This window comes from Mandrillus leucophaeus, unplaced genomic scaffold (genome assembly GCF_000951045.1).
Source record: "Mandrillus leucophaeus isolate KB7577 unplaced genomic scaffold, Mleu.le_1.0 Scaffold58, whole genome shotgun sequence".
Taxonomy (NCBI): Eukaryota; Metazoa; Chordata; class Mammalia; order Primates; family Cercopithecidae; genus Mandrillus; species Mandrillus leucophaeus.
Genome location: NW_012106252.1, coordinates 3909939 through 3927780, shown reverse-complemented (window position 1 = coordinate 3927780; position 17842 = coordinate 3909939). Strand labels below are relative to the sequence as shown.

The following is a 17842-nucleotide window of genomic DNA, read 5'->3' as shown; positions in this document are numbered from 1 at the left end:
AAAAATTAGCCAGGCTTGGTGGCATGCGCCTGTAGTCCCAGCTACTTGGGAGGCTGAGGCAGAAGAATCGCATGAACTCGGGAGGTGGAGGTTGCAGTGAGCTGAGATAATTTTGCCACTGCACTCCAGTCTGGGCGACAGAGTGAGACCCTGTCTCAAAAAAAAAAAAAAAAAAAGGGGTCAGGCGTGGTGGTGCACACCTGTAATCCCAGCACTTTGGGAGGTTGAAGCAGGAAGATTGCCTGAGTCCAGGAGTTCAAGACCAGCATGGGCAACATAGTGAGATCCCATCTCTACAGAAAACACAAAAAATTTGCCAGGCATGGTGGTATGCACCTGTAGTCTCAGCTACCAGGGAGACTGAGGTGGGAGAATCACCTGAGCCTGGGAGGTGGAGGCTGCAGTGGGTTGAGATCATGCCACCATACTCCAGCCTGGGTGACAGAAAGATCCTGTCTCAAAAAAATAAAATAAAAATTATCTTTCACACTTCCTTTACCTCCACTCTCCTTTCCAGAGGTGACCATGGTTAGCAGTGCATGTGTTCACCTAGACTGTTTGTGCGTCTGTAGACACACACACAGTGAAGTGTGGTTTTCATCGTTTTGGTGGGGAGGTTTGTTTCTGTAAATGGGAGCATATGGGGAGCACTGTCTGAACCTTGCTTTGAGAGCCGGTCATGACAGTTCCTGCCAAACCGCCTCGTTCTTTCAACAGCTGCAGAGCAGACGGCAGCAAGGAGAGGCAGCTAAGAACCCAGACTTGGGAGCCAGACTGCCTGGGTTTGAAACCCGGCTCTACCACTTACTAGGCATGTGACTCTTGTGCTGTGCCTCAGTTTCTTCATCTGTAAAGTGGGGCAAAAACAGTCCCAACCTCATAAGGTGGTTATACCACCACGCCTGGCCAGATGATTATAAAGTTTGAATGAGTTAGTATTTGTAAAGCTCTTAGAACAGTGCCTGGCAGATACTAAGTGCTCCTAAATGTTGGTTTTTATTATGTGGCTGGGTGGCTCAGGGTTTTATTTAACAGCTCCCCTATTTACTAATAGACATTTAGATCATGTTCCATTTTCATTCTTACAAACAGTTCCACCTTATATGTGGCTCTGGGCCAGTGTCTCCCTAGGCCACATTCCTAGAAATAAGATTTCTTTTTTTATTTTATTTTATTTTTTGAGACGGGGTCTTGCTCCATCTCCAGGCTGGTGTGCAGTGGTGTGATCTCGGCTCACTGCAACCTCTGCCTCCCAGGTTCAAGCGATTCTCCTGCCTCAGCCTCTCGAGTAACTGGGACTATAGGCGCGCGGCAACACACCCAGCTAGTTTTTGTATTTGTAGTAGAGATGGGGTTTCACCATGTTGGCCAGGATAGTCTCCATCTCTTGACCTGTGATCTGCCTGCCTCAGCCTCCCAAAGTGCTGGGATTATAGGTGTGAGCCACTGTGCCCGGGCAGAAATAAGATTTCTAGATCAAAGGATATAAATACTGTTTTGATAGATGTTGCCAAACTAAGGCCTGGGCTTTGAAGCCCAGGATGGGAACAGCTGGGCTCGATGGGCAAAGGGTTTGAGTGAAGGCATTCACGGTGGGGAGTGGCTGGCACGGCCAGTGTTGGGAGTGATGTCCACCCTGTTCCTGGCCCTGCTGATTCCTCTCCTGATCCCTCCAGCGACCCAGCCTCCAACACCGCCCCGCTTCAGCCGGAGCAGCTCCGAGTGTTTGAGACTCTGGAAGAGATCACAGGTGGGCTCTGTCTCTGCATCCTGCTCTGCCGGGGCTGGGAGTCCGTGTCCTGTCCCCACTCCCCTAATCTCACCCTCTGCCTGCAGGTTACCTATACATCTCAGCATGGCCAGACAGCCTGCCTGACCTTAGCGTCCTCCAGAACCTGCAAGTAATCCGGGGACGAATTCTGCACAAGTGAGTACTGGGAAAGAAGGGGCCTGATGGAGAGGAGTCCCAGGGAGGAGTCCCTGTGGGAAGCTTTGGGCCTGAGGGAGTATTCCTGTTCCCCTGGGACATAGCAGTAACCTTTCCATGAAAGTCTGCAGAGTGTGCTGGGGATGGAGGAAGATGAGAGTAGCCTTTGCTGTCCGGGAAGGGGACCATGGTAAGGTGCCCTCCTTTCTCCCATAGTGGCGCCTACTCACTGACCCTGCAAGGGCTGGGCATCAGCTGGCTGGGGCTGCGCTCGCTGAGGGAACTGGGCAGTGGACTGGCCCTCATCCACCATAACACTCGCCTCTGCTTTGTGCACACGGTGCCCTGGGACCAGCTCTTCCGGAACCCGCACCAAGCCCTGCTCCACACTGCCAACCGGCCAGAGGACGAGTGTGGTAAGACAGGGAGCCCAGTGTGTGTGCTCCCCATCTGCCAGCACACAAGAGTGCCCACGGGGTCCTGGCACCAGCGTTCTTGGACTTGTGCAGACTGCCTGTCCCTGTGCACCCTTCTTGACTCAGCGCAGCTCTGGCTGGCTTGGCCTCTTGGCATGGCTTCTCTAGCTGGGTCCTACCTGCCTTGGCATCCTTCCCTCCCCCTCTGTTTCTGGAATCTCAGAACTCTTCCTCTCCCTACATCGGCCCCACCTGTCCCCACCCCTCCAGCCCACAGCCATGCCCACAGCCAGTTCCCTGGTTCACTTGGACCTGGGGCCTCCCCTAAAAGTCCCCTGCGGTCCCTTCCTCCTCACTGCAGTGGGCGAGGGCCTGGCCTGCCACCAGCTGTGCGCCCGAGGGCACTGCTGGGGTCCAGGGCCCACCCAGTGTGTCAACTGCAGCCAGTTCCTTCGGGGCCAGGAGTGCGTGGAGGAATGCCGAGTACTGCAGGGGTATGAGGGGCGGAGGAGAGGGGTGGCTGGAGGGGTGCATGGGGCTCCTCTCAGACCCCCTCACCACTGTCCTTTCTCTCAGGCTCCCCAGGGAGTATGTGAATGCCAGACACTGTTTGCCGTGCCACCCTGAGTGTCAGCCCCAGAATGGCTCAGTGACCTGTTTTGGACCGGTGAGCTGCTGGTGGGCTCAGAGCTGGGTGGAGGGGTGCAGCAAGGGGGATTGCCAGGGACTTGGCAGGATGGCAAGACACGGCAGGGTGTGCTGTCTGGTAAAATATCCCTGGAGAGGGCTCAGCACTCAGACCCGAACAGCAGCAGAGTGGCAGGAAAGGGGGCCCGGGGGACCCTGGGGCCCTTCAGACTATGAAAAGGTTCTAAAGAGGTCTGCGTTTGCGGCTGTGGCTGTGCTAGGGTGGTTAGCCCTGCGGGCTCAGGCGTCAGACTACCTGGATTCAGACCCAGGTCCTGCTTCCAACCTTGGTGTTTTATTCCTAAAATGGGTATTGTAATAGTACCTACCTTGCTGGGGTGTGGCGAGAATGAAATTAAACAGGGCTTGGCACAGTGAAGCCCGGGAAAGGCTTTCTATGCAGCAGTGACTGTTGTTACTCGCTGTTACACCTTAGGTAATGCGTTTTCTTCTCTGGGTGCCTCCCATTCTCTGGCTCAAGTCCCCGCCCAGGATCAAGCTTGGAGGAGGGCCCCGAGGGAGGGTCCACAGAGACTGGGTGAAGAGCAGAGGTGTTTGTCCCAGGAGCATGGTGAAAATTGCTGCTGGGTGGCCTTGGGAAGCACAAAGGGGACCCAACTAAGGGCTTGATCCTACTGCCCTGGGGGTGTCAGTGCCAGCCCCCCACAAACCTTTTCTGCCCCTCCCAGGAGGCTGACCAGTGTGTGGCCTGTGCCCACTATAAGGACCCTCCCTTCTGCGTGGCCCGCTGCCCCAGCGGTGTGAAACCTGACCTCTCCTACATGCCCATCTGGAAGTTTCCAGATGAGGAGGGCACGTGCCAGCCTTGCCCCATCAACTGCACCCACTCGTGAGTCCGAGGGTCTTTTCTGCAGAAAGGAGGACTTTCCTTTCAGGGGTCTCTCTGGGGCTCTTACTATAAAAGGGGACCAACTCTCCCTTTATCATATCTTATTTCTGATGGCAAAAATAACACATTGTTGGGGCCGGGCACGGTGGCTCACGCCCATAATCCCAGCACTGTGGGAGGCCGAGGCGGACAGATGACCTGAGGTCAGGAGTTTGAGACCAGCCTGGCTAACACGGTGAAACCCCGGCTCTACTAAATAATATAAAAAATTAGCCGGGTGTGGTGGTGGGCGCCTGTAATCCCAGCTACTCGGCAGGCTGAGGCAGGAGAATGGCATGAACTCAGGAGGCGGAGCTTGTAGGGAGCTGAGACTGTGCCACTGCACTCCAGCCTAGGCGACAGAACGAGACTCCATCTCAAAAAAAAAAAAAATAAAAATAACACATTGTTAAAATGGTAAAATTAAAACATGAAATATAAATTAATGCCCTAGCAGTTCTATCCCCACTGTTAATAATTTGAAATATTTTTCCTCTAGTTATTTTTGTCTGTGCACATTCTAATATGTATATATAAGTTAACATACATTAATATTATTCTCCAGTTATTTTTATCTGTGCACGTTCTAACACACACACACACACACACGTATATATATATATTTTTAGATGGAGTCTCACTCTGTCACCCAGGCTGGAGTGCAGTGGTGCAATCTTGGCTCACTGCAGCCTCTACCTCCTGGGTTCAAGCAATTCTCCTGCCTTGGCCTCCTGAGTAGCTGGGATTACAGGAACATGCTACTTTGCCTAGTTAATTTTTGTATTTTCAGTAGATGGGGTTTCACCATGTTGGCCAGGCTGGTCTTGAACCCCTGACTTCAGGTGATCTGCCAGCCTCGGCCTCCCAAAGTGTTGGGATTACAGGGGTGAGCCACCATGCCCAGTCATATATTTCTTTTTACCAAATAGAATCATAGTTCATACATATTGTTTGCAAATTGCTTTTTCTCACTTTCCAGGACCTTGAAATGTTTTTCCATGTTCTAACATGGCGATCTACCTTATTCTTTTAATTTTTCTTATTTAGTTGTCTTTACACATGGAACACATGAATACATCCTTGTGATAAACATTTTCAGTAACATAAAAGTATAAATGTTACAAAACCAATGTGCCCTTTCACTCAACTCCCTGTCCACCCAGTCTCTCCTGTGGGCTGGGAGAACCACCGCATTGACTTGTGTGTTCATCCTTCTGGGCTCTTTTCTGCACACTTATATAGACACACTACATTTATATTAGGTTGAGTCAAATAAGATTGCTGTTTGTGTAAACCAAAAATGGTCAAGAACCTGGGCGCGCGGTGACTCACACCTGTAATTCCAGCACTTTGGGAGTCTGAGGCAGGCGGATCACTTGAGATCAGGAGTTCGAGATCAATCTGGCCAACATAGTGACACCCTGTCTCTACTAAAAATACAAAAATTAGCCGGGTATGGTGATGCACACCTGAAATCCCAGCTACTCAGGAGGCTGAGGTAGGAGAAAACCCGTGAGGCGGAGGTTTCAATGAGCCTAGATTGTGCCACTGCACTCCAGCCTGGATGACAGAACAAGACTCTTGTCTCAAAAAAAAAAAAAAAAGGTCAAGAAACAGCAATTTCATATAGTTCCACTTGTCATCAGATTTGTGTGCGTGTACATTTTGTAATGTAAATGGGATCATTCTCTTCATACTATTCTGCAGTTTACTTTCCCTCCGACTTGAGGTATCCTTTCTTGTGAGTACAGACAGATCTACCATCTTTATTTTTTTTTAATTACTCAACCTATAACATGGATGTAATTTCACTTTGTTTTTGAGGGATATTGAGCTTGTTTCCCTGTTTTCGCAGTTTATTGCAATTGAGCTCCATACACAAGTGAGCCTTCTTCTGTATGCCCCCTAGTGTCCATGCATTGGCATTTTTAGGGTATATAGTGCTGGCAATGTTTATCACAAGGATGTATTCATGCGTTTCAATTTAAAGACAACTAAATGAGAAAAATTAAAATAATATGGGTCCGGGCTGGGTGCAGTGGCTCACGCCTGTAATCCCAGCACTTTGGGAGGCCGAGGCAGGCAGATCACCAGAGGTCAGGAGTTCAAGACCAGCCTGGCCAACATGGCAAAACCCCGTCTCTACTAAAAATACAAAAATTAGCCGGGCGTGGTGGTGGGCACCTGTAATCCCAGCTATTTGAGAAGTTGAGACAGGAGAATTGCTTGAACCTGGGCGGCGGAGGTTGCGGTGAGCCGAGATTGCACCAGTGCACTCCAACCTGGGCAACAGAGCGAAACTCCATCTCGAGAAAAAAAAGAAAAAAAAAAAAAAAAGAGAATATGGGTCTAGATCCATATGGATCCTAGATCCAGATCACGGTATTAGAACATGGAAAAACATTGCAAGATTCTGTTAAGTGACAAAAGCATTTGCAAGCAATATGTACGGTCTGTATTCAGAGGAGAATTTGCTGCATCATAGATAATATTTCATAGGTGTTGCCAAACCGTTCTCTGGAGAAGTCGTATCAGTTTACCCTGAGGTTCTTCTATGGAGGGAATAGTTGAGCTCCCTTACTTGCTTTTCCGGGGGCCCCTCCCTGCTTCCTACCCAGCACAAGGTGCTGCAGGGGAGAGGGGCACGCGGCTTCCTTGGCTGGAGAAGGAGTCTCCTTGTGGGGTGGTAGAAGGAGCACTGATGGCCTTGAGCCCAGTTTCTACCTTCGTCAAATGGGGATAATGGCCCAGCCACACCCCTCCCGGGTTTGTTGTGAGACTGGAACGGTGGTTCCCAACAGGGTGGTTCCCAGAATTGTTGATGAGACTGTTTCTCCTGCAGCTGTGTGGACCTGGATGACAAGGGCTGCCCCGCCGAGCAGAGAGCCAGGTTGGCTTGGACCCCAGGATGTACCCCTCGTTGCCCTTCACTCCCCCACTGGATGCTGGGTGGTCACTGCTGTAGGGAAGGGACCCCCTGACATATGTCCCTTCCCACTCACTCTTCCACTGTGGAACCTTCTGTCATTTTCCACTTCAACAAGTGACAGAGGACCTGCTCCGAAACTGAGGGGAGGGGACCGCAGGGATCGATGGCTAGAAAACCCAGTCCCTCCCCAGCCTGGAGTAACTTGATGTCCCGTGAGGGACACGGGCAAAGTGCAATTCCGTGGAAGTCAAGAGAGGCAGAGAAGAGTGCAGCCGCACCGCTGAAGGAGCGATGAATTCTTAACTGGGGATGGTGGGAGGCTTCAAGGAGGAGGTGGAATTTGAGCCAGGCTTTGAGAGAGGAGCAGGAATTGCACTTGCATTTAGGTAGAAAGCACTGGGGTGCAAGGTGACACTGGAGGGGGAGGCAGCAGGAAATCCAGGATGTCTTCAAAGTTCTGGTGTCGGGGGCTGTTGAGTGAGCACAGGAGTAAGGGGGTCACTAGAGTCAGGGTGGGGTCTGACCTGGAGGCCAGAGGCCCTGAACCCAAGCCACAGGGTGGGACTTGACTGTCTGGGCAGTGGGGACCTTTGGGAAGGACTTTGGGTAGAAAAACAGACTGAAGTCTTTGTCTTAGGCAATCATCTGTCCGTGAAATGAGTATGTGTTACAGGCTTGGTATGGGCCAGACCCTGTGCTAAGCAAGGGGGTGCGGAGAGGACAGGATGACAAGAATATTGGATCAACATCCAGGAGCTCCATCTATCCCAGGATGCACTATCTTTTTTTTTTTTTTTTTTGAGATGGAGTCTCACTCTGTCGGCAGGCTGGAGTACAGTGGCGCCATCTCATTTCACTGCAACCTCTGCCTCCTGGCCTGAGGCTCCCGAGTAGCTGGGATTACAGGCATGCGCCACCACACCCAGCTAATTTTTGTATTTTTAGTAGAGACGGGGTTTCACCTTGTTGGCCAGGATTGTCTCCATCTCTTGACCTTGAGATCCGCCCACCTCGGCCTGCCAAAGTGCTGGGATTACAGATGTTAGCCACCGTGCCCAGCCAGATACGCTATCTTTTTATTGAGTGATTGAGACAGGGTCTTGCTCTGTTGTCCAGTCTTGAATGTGGTGGTGCAATCACAGGCGCACTGCAGCCTTGGCCTCCTGGGCTCAAGTGACCCTGCTGCGGCAGCTGGGATTATGGGAGCATGCCACCACGCCTGGCTAATTAAAAAATTTTTTTTGTATAGACAGGATCTCACTGTGTTGCCCAAGCTGGTCTCAAACTCGTGGGCTTAAGTGATCCTCCTGTTTTGGCCTCCCAAAGTGTTGGGATTACAGGCATGAGCCACCACTCCTGACAATGAGCCAAGTCTCTCTTTTTTTTTTTTAGATGGAGTCTTGCTCTGTTGCCCAGGCCCGAGTGCAATGGCACGATCTTGGCTCACTGCAACCTCTACCTCCCAGGTTCAAGCAATCCTCCTGTCTAAGCCCCTGTAGTAGCTGGGATTACAGGCATGTGCCATCATGCCCGGCTAATTTTTGTATTTTTAGTAGAGACAGGGTTTCGCCATGTTGGCCAGGCTGGTCTTGAACTGCTGACCTCAGGTGATCCATCTGCCTTGGCCTCCCAAAGTGCTGGGATTACAGGCATGAGCCACACCTGGCCAAGCCAAGTCTTAAAAGATGACCCTGTGGAGAAATGGTGGTCCAGGCTGAAGGGACAGCCTATGCAAACACCGGGAGGTGTGGAAAATCATTCAGTAAAAACTGTACCTTGAATACCCATACAGCCATTCTGTTTTTCACTTTTTTTTTTTTTTTGAGACGTTTCCCTGTTGTTGCCCAGGCTGGAATACAATGGCACAATCTTGGCTCACCGCAACCTCCACCTCCCAGGTTCAAGTGATTCTCCTCCTCAGCCTCCAGAGTAGCTGGGATTACAGGCATGCACCACCATGCCTGGCTAATTTTGTATTTTTAGTAGAGGTGGGGTTTCTCCATGTTAGTCAGACTGGTCTCGAACTCTCGACCTCAGGTGATCCGCCCACCTCAACCTCAAGCCACTGTGCCCAGCCCTACTTTCAATATTCAATAAATTACATAGCCAGGCACAGTAGCTCACACCTGTAATCCCAGCACTTTAGGAGGCCAAGGTTGGAGGATCCTTTGAGGTTAGAAGCTCGAGACCGGCCTGGGCAACACAGTGAGACCCCATTTCTACAAAAAAATAAAAAAACTAGCCAAATGTGGTGTCGTGTGTCTGTAGTCCCAGCTACTTGGGCAGCTGAGGTGGAAGGATTGCTTGAGCCCGGAGGTCAAGGCTGCAGTGGGCCATGATCTCACCACTGCACTCAGCCTGGGCAACACAGGAAGGCCCTGTCTCAAAACTAAATAAATAAATAAATAACACAAACTATTTAACAGTTTATTATAAAATAGGCTTTGTGTTAGATGATTCTGCCCAACTGTAAGCTGCTGGCAGTGTAAATGTTCTGAGCACGTGTGAGCCAGGCTAGGTGTCTTTTTTGTCTTTTTTTTTTTTTTTTTTTTTCCTTTTTGTGGAGAACGGGGTCTCGCTATATTACCCAGGCAGGTCTCAAACTCCTGGGCTCAAGTTATCCTCCCGCCTCTGCCTCCCTGAGAGCTGGGATTACAGGCGTGAGCCACCGCGCCCGGCCAGGCTAGGTGTCTTAAATGCATTTTCAGTTTCAACTTACAATTGGTTTATTAGGATGTGGCCCCACGGTGTTGAGGGACATGTGTATTAACAGTCTCCTTAGTGATTTTTTTTTTTTTGAGATGGAGTCTCTTACTGTTGCCCAGGCTGTAGTGCAGTGGCGCAATCTCGGCTCACTGCAACCTCCGTCTCCTGGGTTCAAGTGATTCTCCTGCCTCAGTCTCCCAAGCAGCTGGGATTACAGGCACTCACACCACGCCCAGCTCATTTTTTTGTGTGTATTTTTAGTAGAGACGGGATTTCACTATGTTAGCCAGGCCGGTCTCGAACTCCTGACCTTGTGATCCACCCGCCTCAGCCTCCCAAAGTGCTGGGATTCCAGGCGTGAGCCACTGTGCCCAGCATCCTTAGTGATTTTTACACCATAAAGTGTTGGAGCTCTAAGGCAGAGCCAAGGCTAGAGAACCAAGTATAGAGAATCTGGAGATGTGGAGAGGGCTCTGATTGCCTACAAGGAGTTTGGACTTTATTGTGGAGGCAGTGGGGAGCCAAGGCAGGTTTAGAGTAGGAGAGGGTCCAAACCTGTGGGTCACCCTTCCGACTTCCCTTTCCGAATGCCAAACACCTTCTTCATGTCCCCCGTGGGCCCCCTTTGTCCCTCCTACCCCAAACTAGCCCTCAATCCCTGACCCTGGCTCCGCCCCCAGCCCTCTGACGTCCATCATCTCTGCTGTGGTGGGCATTCTGCTGGTCGTGGTCTTGGGGGTGGTCTTTGGAATCCTCATCAAGCGACGGCAGCAGAAGATCCGGAAGTACACGATGCGGAGGCTGCTGCAGGAAACGGAGGTAAGGCGGGATGAAGGCCTGCCAGCCCGCGTGGGGTCTGCACTGGCTCCCGGCACTGACCCACCACCCCCTCACCCCAGCTGGTGGAGCCACTGACACCGAGTGGAGCGATGCCCAACCAGGCGCAGATGCGGATCCTGAAAGAGACGGAGCTGAGGAAGGTGAAGGTGCTTGGATCTGGAGCTTTTGGCACAGTCTACAAGGTCAGGGCCAGGTCCTGGGGTGGGCGGCCCCAGAAGGTGGGGGCGGTGCCTGGAGGGGTGTGGTCGGCAGTTCCGATGGGAGGGGCAAGAGCCGGAGGCAGTATTTGGGGGAGGGCAGTTACAGCGGAGCAGAAGGGAACGGGAGCAAGCCCCAGGGTGGGGAAGGATGTTTGGAGCACAAGTAATGATCTCCTGGAAGGCAGGTAGGATCCAGCCCACGCTCTTCTCACTCATATCCTCTTCTTTCTGCCCAGGGCATCTGGATCCCTGATGGGGAGAATGTGAAAATTCCAGTGGCCATCAAAGTGTTGAGGGAAAACACATCCCCCAAAGCCAACAAAGAAATCTTAGACGTAAGCCCCTCTACCCTCTTCTGCTGGGAGGACAGGAAGGACCCCATGGCTGCAGGTCTGGGCTCTGGTCTCTCTTCATTGGGGTTTGGGGAGATATGACTCCCGCAAACCTAGACTATTTTTTTTGGAGACGGAGCCTTGCTCTGTCACCCAGGCTGGAGTGCAGTGGCGTGATCTCAGCTCACTGCAACCTCCACCTCCTGGGCTCAAGCGATTTTCATGCCTTAGGCTCCTGAGTAGCTGGAATTACAAGCACCTGCCTGTTTTTTTTTTTTTTTTTTTTTTTTTGAGACATAGTCTCGCTCTGTCACCCAGGCTGGAGTGAAATGGCGTGGTCTTGGCTCGGCCTCCCAGGTTAAAGCGATTCTCCTCCCTCAGTCTCCTGAGTAACTGGGATTATAGGTGTGAGCCATCACGCCCGGCTAATTTTTGTATTTTTAGTAGAGATGGGGTTTCACCATGTTGGCCAAGCTGGTCTCAAACTCCTGACCTCGTGATCCGCCTGCCTCGGCCTCCCAAAGTGCTGGGAGTACAGGCGTGAGCCACCGTGCCCGGCCTAATTTTTGTATTTTTAGTAGAGACAGGGTTTCACCATGTTGGCCAGGCTGGTACTTTGGGCATTCACAGGCCATGGGCCGCAGCTGTGGTTTGTGATGGTCGGGAGGCTGTGTGGTGGTTGCGAGGCTGTGTGGTGTTTGGGGGTGTGTGGTGTTTGGGGGTGTGTGGTGGTTGGGAGGCTGTGTGATGGTTGGGAGGCTGTGTGGTGTTTGGGGGCTGTCTCTTATACACATCTAGATGTGTATAAGAGACAGGTGTTTGGGGGTGTGTGGTGGTTGGGAGGCTGTGTGGTGGTTGGGAGGCTGTGTGATGGTTGGGGGTGTGAGGTCTCCCATACCCTCTCAGTGTACCCTTGTCCCCAGGAAGCATACGTGATGGCTGGTGTGGGCTCCCCATATGTCTCCCGCCTCCTGGGCATCTGCCTGACATCCACGGTGCAGCTGGTGACACAGCTTATGCCCTATGGCTGCCTCTTAGACCATGTCCGAGAAAACCGCGGACGCCTGGGCTCCCAGGACCTGCTGAACTGGTGTATGCAGATTGCCAAGGTATGCACTTAGGGCACCTGGGCTCTTTGCGGGTCCCTTTGGAGCAAGCCCCTATGTCCACAAGGGGCTAGGATGGGGACTCTTCCTGGGCATATGACCAGGGCCAGGCCCTCCCAGAAAGCCAGGCATGGTGGTGCATGCCTGTAATCCCAGCTACTCTGGAGGCTGAGGAGGAGAATCACTTGAACCTGGGAGGTGGAGGTTGCGGTGAGCCAAGATTGTGCCATTGTATTCCAGCCTGGGCAACAACAGGGAAACGTCTCAAAAAAAAAAAAAAAAAAAAAAAAAGTGAAACACAGAATGGCTGTGGTCTACCTGGGTGCTTCCCATTCCAGGGGATGAGCTACCTGGAGGATGTGCGGCTCGTACACAGGGACTTGGCTGCTCGGAACGTGCTGGTCAAGAGTCCCAACCATGTCAAAATTACAGACTTTGGGCTGGCTCGGCTGCTGGACATTGACGAGACAGAGTACCATGCAGATGGGGGCAAGGTTAGGTGAAGGAGCAGAGGAAGTCGGGTGGAGTGGGGTCTGGTCCCTGGGAGAACTCTGAGTGGCCACCTCCCCACCACACACAGTTGGAGGACTTCCTCTTCTGCCCTCCCAGGTGCCCATCAAGTGGATGGCGCTGGAGTCCATTCTCCGACGGCGGTTCACCCACCAGAGTGATGTGTGGAGTTACGGTGTGTGGTGGGGAGTGTTGGGAGGGGTGGGTGAGGAGTCATGGCTGGAGGGAGGATGAGAGCTGGGATGGGGAGAATTATGGGGCCACCTCAGCATGTGGAGGGAGGGAAGGGGCTGCCTGTGCCCCACCTTGCAGGGTCTGTGCACTTCCCAGGATTAGGGAAAGACTGGGTAGATTCTGTCTCCTGGCATCACATCTCCCCCCTGCTGCCATGATGCCAGACTCCTGGGCAGAACCCCTGGCCCTCCCACTCCTGACCCTGTCTCTGCCTTAGGTGTGACTGTGTGGGAGCTGATGACTTTTGGGGCCAAACCTTACGATGGGATCCCAGCCCGGGAGATCCCTGACCTGCTGGAAAAGGGGGAGCGGCTGCCCCAGCCCCCCATCTGCACCATTGATGTCTACATGATCATGGTCAAATGTGCGTGGCTGAGCTGTGCGGGCTGCCTGGAGGAGGGTGGGAGGTCCTGGGTCGAGAAGCCCACAAAGGGCATGAAAGGGGACCAGGATGTATGTAGACCCAGGAACCCTGGTATATTAGGAGCCTCAAAACCTTCTCATATCCCTTTTACAGTCAAAGTCCAAAGCCACTCTTGAGGAACAATTAGAGAACCTTATGTACAATATTAAGCTGGGCACAGTGGCTCATGCCTGTAATCCCAGTACTTTGGGAGGCTGAGGTGGGAAGATCCCTTGAAGCCAGGAGTTCAAGACCAGACTGGGCAACACAGTGAGACCCTATCTCTACAAAAAATAAAAAAATTCGCTGGGTGTGGTGGTGTGTGCCTGTAGTCCCAGCTACTCGGGAGAGGCTGAGGCAGGAAGATCACTTGAGCCCAGCTGAAGGTGGCAGTAAGCTATGATTGCGCCACTGAAATCCAGCCTGGGCGACAGAGTGAAACCTTATCTCAAAAAAATAAAAAAGCAAACAAAAAGAAAAAAAAATTAAAAGGGAAACTAGTAGAGATGCCTGAAGGTTCTGGCTGAAGCCCCCAGAGTCTGGTACTACTTCTCTACCACCAAGGGCTTTGGGCTGTCCCTTGGGACTGTCTAGACCAGACTGCAGCGGGAGTGGGAGGGGAGGCAGCAGGCACACAGGGCCGGGGCTAGATGCTGGCCTCCCTCCTGCCCCAGGTTGGATGATTGACTCTGAATGTCGGCCGAGATTCCGGGAGTTGGTGTCGGAATTCTCCCGCATGGCCAGGGACCCCCAGCGCTTTGTGGTCATCCAGGTACTGGGCCTCTGTGCCCCATCCCTGCCTGTGGCTAAGAGCACCCTCCTGCAGAGGGTGGGAAGGAGAGATGAGTCCGGTGTGCCAGGCCCCTCACCTGCTATGAGCCTTCTTCATGGAAGGCTGCATGCTGGGCTGGGGAGGGGCCACCATCCCACCTCTCCTTCCTCCGCAGAATGAGGACTTGGGCCCAGCCAGTCCCTTGGACAGCACCTTCTACCGCTCACTGCTGGAGGACGATGACATGGGGGACCTGGTGGATGCTGAGGAGTATCTGGTACCCCAGCAGGGCTTCTTCTGTCCAGACCCTGCCCCGGGCACTGGGGGCATGGTCCACCACAGGCACCGCAGCTCATCTACCAGGGTCAGTGCCTTCGGTCACACTGTGTGGCTGCTTACCTCCTCCATCCCCGGTGGACTAGGGTCCCTTTCTCTGATGTTCCCTCAACTGTCACCTCTCAAGGAGACGCCATTATCCCTACAAAAAATTCTTACTGCCTTCCAACCTCTGTGACCCCATTCTCTCCACGGTGACTGTGTCGTACCCCAAAGGTGACCTGTTTTTCTCCTGCGACCCTGTCACCTCCCATGGAGTCCCCATCCCAGATCCATTAAGTGACTCCCATCATGACTTACCTTCTTGTCCCCAGAGTGGCGGTGGGGACCTGACGCTAGGGCTGGAGCCCTCTGAAGAGGAGGCCCCCAGGTCTCCACGGGCACCCTCCGAAGGGACTGGCTCTGATGTATTTGATGGTGACCTGGGAATGGGGGCAGCCAAGGGGCTGCAAAGCCTCCCCGCACATGACCCCAGCCCTCTACAGCGGTACAGTGAGGACCCCACGGTACCCCTGCCCTCTGAGACTGACGGCTACGTTGCCCCCCTGACCTGCAGTCCCCAGCCCGGTATGGAGTCCAGTCTAAGCGGAGAGACTGATGGGCGGGGGAGGGGGGACCCTCAGCCCAGGGTCCACTGTGGGGGCAGAGGGAGTGGCAGCGACACCGGGGTTCCTTCCCCTAATAGGTCATCTTCTCTTGGCCTTTCAGAATATGTGAACCAGCCAGATGTTCGGCCACAGCCCCCTTCGCCCCAAGAGGGCCCTCTGTCTCCTGCCCGACCTACTGGTGCCACTCTGGAAAGGCCCAAGACTCTCTCCCCAGGGAAGAATGGGGTTGTCAAAGACGTTTTTGCCTTTGGGGGTGCTGTGGAGAACCCCGAGTACTTGGCACCCCGGGGAGGAGCTGCCCCTCAGCCCCACCTTCCTCCTGCCTTCAGCCCAGCCTTCGACAACCTCTATTACTGGGACCAGGACCCATCAGAGCGGGGGGCTCCACCCAGCACCTTCAAAGGGACACCTACGGCAGAGAACCCAGAGTACCTGGGTCTGGACGTGCCAGTGTGAACCAGAAGGCCAAGTCCGCAGAAGCCCCGATGTGTCCTCAGGGAGCAGGGAAGGCCTGACTTCCACTGGCATCAAGAGGCGGGCGGGCCCTCCGACCACTTCCAGAGGAATCTGCCATGCCCGGAACCTGTCCTAAGGAAACTTCCTGCTTGAGTTCCCAGATGGCTGGAAGGGGTCCAGCCTAGCTGGAAGAGGAACAGCACTGGGGAGTCTTGGTGGATTCTGGGGCCCTGCCCAGTGAGACTCTAGGGTCCAGTGGATGCCACAGCCCAGCCTGGCCCTTTCCTTCCAGATTCTGCATACTGAAAGCCTTAGGGAAGCTGGCCTGAGAGGGGAAGTGGCCCTAAGGGAGTGTCTAAGAACAAGAGCGACCCATTCAGAGATTGTCCCTGAGACCTAGTACTGCCCCCCATGAGGAAGGAGCAGCAATGGTGTCAGTATCCAGGCCTTGTACAGAGTGCTTTTCTGTTTAGTTTTTACTTTGTTTTGTTTTTTAAAGATGAAATAAAGACCCAGGGGGAGAATGGGTGTTGTATGGGGAGGCAGATGTGGGGGGTCCTTCTCCACACCCACTTTCTCCATTTGCAAATATATTGTGGAGAACAGTTAGGCACCGGCCTATGTCTGGGGGTAGCTCTGCACCATCCCTTCCTGCTCACCTTACACTCAACTCCTCTTTTCCTGGAGGGAGTGGCCAGGAATCTTCAGAAAGCTTGGATGAGGAGCCTGACATCCAGTTCTCTAGCTTCAGGGTTGGGGGGGATCGGGAAGCTGGATTCGGATCTGAGAGCCCTTTAACAACCAGATCATTCTTTCTTAGAACGAATTCCTAAGGCCACTCACCAGAATGGGGTTATTTCCTCCTTGTGAGTCAGGAGAGTGGCGGTTGAGTGGGCGAAAGACGAGGCAGGATCTACTGTGGGACTCATTTTCCTTGCCTTGGCTATGGCAGAGGAGCTCACTGACCTAAGGAGTAGCTGTCCAGAAAGCCCACCCAAGCCAGCACAGCCACCCTGGCGGTACAAAGGCTGGGCCGGCCGGACTTCTGTGCCCCCCACATTCCCAGATTGGACATATAAAAACACACACTAGTTAGCATTAGTGTTTGTAGTGCCACTTTACTGCCAATGGCTGACATTGCCCTGGGTTGGGGAAAATAAATAAAATCTACTGTGGCATCAGACAGGTATTACCGAGGTGAAGAGTGGACCAGGCTTTTGTGGGCACTTATCCTGGGAAGGGGGTATAAGGTGGCTGGGGAAGTGTCCGTGGAGAGTGTCTCTCTCCTGCCCCCAAGGCCATGGAATCTTATTCCTTCCTTGTACCCAAAAGGGCAAAGTGGAGGCCAGGGTCTCTTTGCTAAGGAGCTAAGTAGGGGAAAGAGGCAGGGGGAGCTCCCAGCAGGACCAAAGGGAGACCAAGGCTTGGACCCCAGAACAGAGCAGGAACCCAGAATCCTGTGCAGTCACAGGATGACGCAGGGAGGACGGCTGTTGGTGATCTTTTCTAGGGGTTCTCCTTTACTGGCTCTTCGGATGGCCTCAATGAGCTAGAGGACAGAGATGTGGAATGACAGGATGATGCACTGTTGGGGTAGGATGACCCAGAGGTCCTCCCAACACTGCAAATACTCACATCTTTCTCATAGGGAAAGCCCCCATTCTCCAGCTTGGAGAACACCAGCTGTCCATTTATCTCTATCTCAAAGGCACCTGGTAAGAAATCAACAGATAAATAAATGGTACACTGAGAACACAGGCAGAAATCAGGAGTTCCTTCAAAGGGGTCCCCCACCACTCCCACTGGAGACCCATTTGTAGCTCCTTCAGCCATTCCCCAACCCTGGGTCAACTCCAGGGAACCTGAGGGAGGCCTCGCCTGTGTGCCCCTGGCAACAATGAAAGACTCCCTCCCCTCCAACCCTACACGATTGCAGTCTAATAGGTTTTTCCCCCGCAGGCCTCTGTGAATCCCCTGACATATGGAAGGGAACTCATGTTGGCTGGACATTTTACCATGTGCCAGGCACTGCAGGCACTTTACATAAAGCAGCCAATGTCAGAACTAGAAAGCGGGAGAGCTGGGATTTAGAGTACAGACTGACTCAGCAGGTGTTCCATGAGCCTCACCTGTGCCCCCCAGGCGCGACTCGATCTCGATGCCCGGATACTGCTCCTTCACAGCACTGGCCAGCTCCAGGTAGGTCGCCTCGAAGCCGCAGGGTTCACTGGGGAGAAGAAATGGGGCTGGGCTGGGGACTCGGGGGTGGGGCCTCCCGTGGACCCACCTCCGTCCGGCCCACGGGACCAGGGTAGGGGTCCTCCAGCCGGGACCGCTCACCAGTACTCCACCATGATGCGGACCCCACTCCCCGGCTCCACCTCCTCGGGAGGGGGCACTACGGACGTCTGCCCCGGATCCCCGCTCATAGCTGCCTGCTCCGCTCGGGCCCCTGCTTCCGGGTGTGACGCGCTCAGCGGGCACGTGACGG

At 53.3% G+C, this 17842-nt stretch overlaps 2 protein-coding genes across 3 annotated transcripts in view; one reads left to right on the top strand and one right to left on the bottom strand.

Moving 5' to 3' along the window:
* Positions 1-15957, top strand: part of ERBB2 (erb-b2 receptor tyrosine kinase 2) — a 56069-nt gene extending 40112 nt beyond the window's left edge. The window contains exons 13-30 of the mRNA XM_011999007.1: positions 1677-1750; positions 1837-1927; positions 2144-2343; positions 2705-2837; positions 2920-3010; positions 3720-3880; positions 6762-6809; positions 10235-10373; positions 10454-10576; positions 10831-10929; positions 11850-12035; positions 12371-12526; positions 12642-12717; positions 12994-13140; positions 13854-13951; positions 14127-14315; positions 14602-14854; positions 14996-15957. Of these exons, the coding sequence (XP_011854397.1) occupies positions 1677-1750; positions 1837-1927; positions 2144-2343; positions 2705-2837; positions 2920-3010; positions 3720-3880; positions 6762-6809; positions 10235-10373; positions 10454-10576; positions 10831-10929; positions 11850-12035; positions 12371-12526; positions 12642-12717; positions 12994-13140; positions 13854-13951; positions 14127-14315; positions 14602-14854; positions 14996-15351 (2620 nt within the window). The 3' untranslated portion in view covers positions 15352-15957. The remainder of the gene's footprint in view (positions 1-1676; positions 1751-1836; positions 1928-2143; positions 2344-2704; positions 2838-2919; positions 3011-3719; positions 3881-6761; positions 6810-10234; positions 10374-10453; positions 10577-10830; positions 10930-11849; positions 12036-12370; positions 12527-12641; positions 12718-12993; positions 13141-13853; positions 13952-14126; positions 14316-14601; positions 14855-14995) is intronic.
* A 492-nt stretch (positions 15958-16449) lies between these two features.
* MIEN1 (migration and invasion enhancer 1) lies at positions 16450-17842 on the bottom strand. Of its 2 annotated transcripts, XM_011999000.1 has the most exons (4): positions 17692-17842; positions 17481-17578; positions 16987-17063; positions 16450-16900 (listed from the first exon to the last, which is right to left on the bottom strand). In XM_011999000.1, the coding sequence occupies exons 1-4, from the start codon at positions 17778-17780 to the stop codon at positions 16817-16819; spliced, it is 348 nt and encodes a 115-aa protein (XP_011854390.1). In that variant the 5' UTR covers positions 17781-17842; the 3' UTR covers positions 16450-16816. The 2 variants fall into 2 exon arrangements, with proteins under 2 accessions (XP_011854390.1, XP_011854389.1); XM_011998999.1 differs by having other exon boundaries at positions 16450-17063; positions 17692-17794.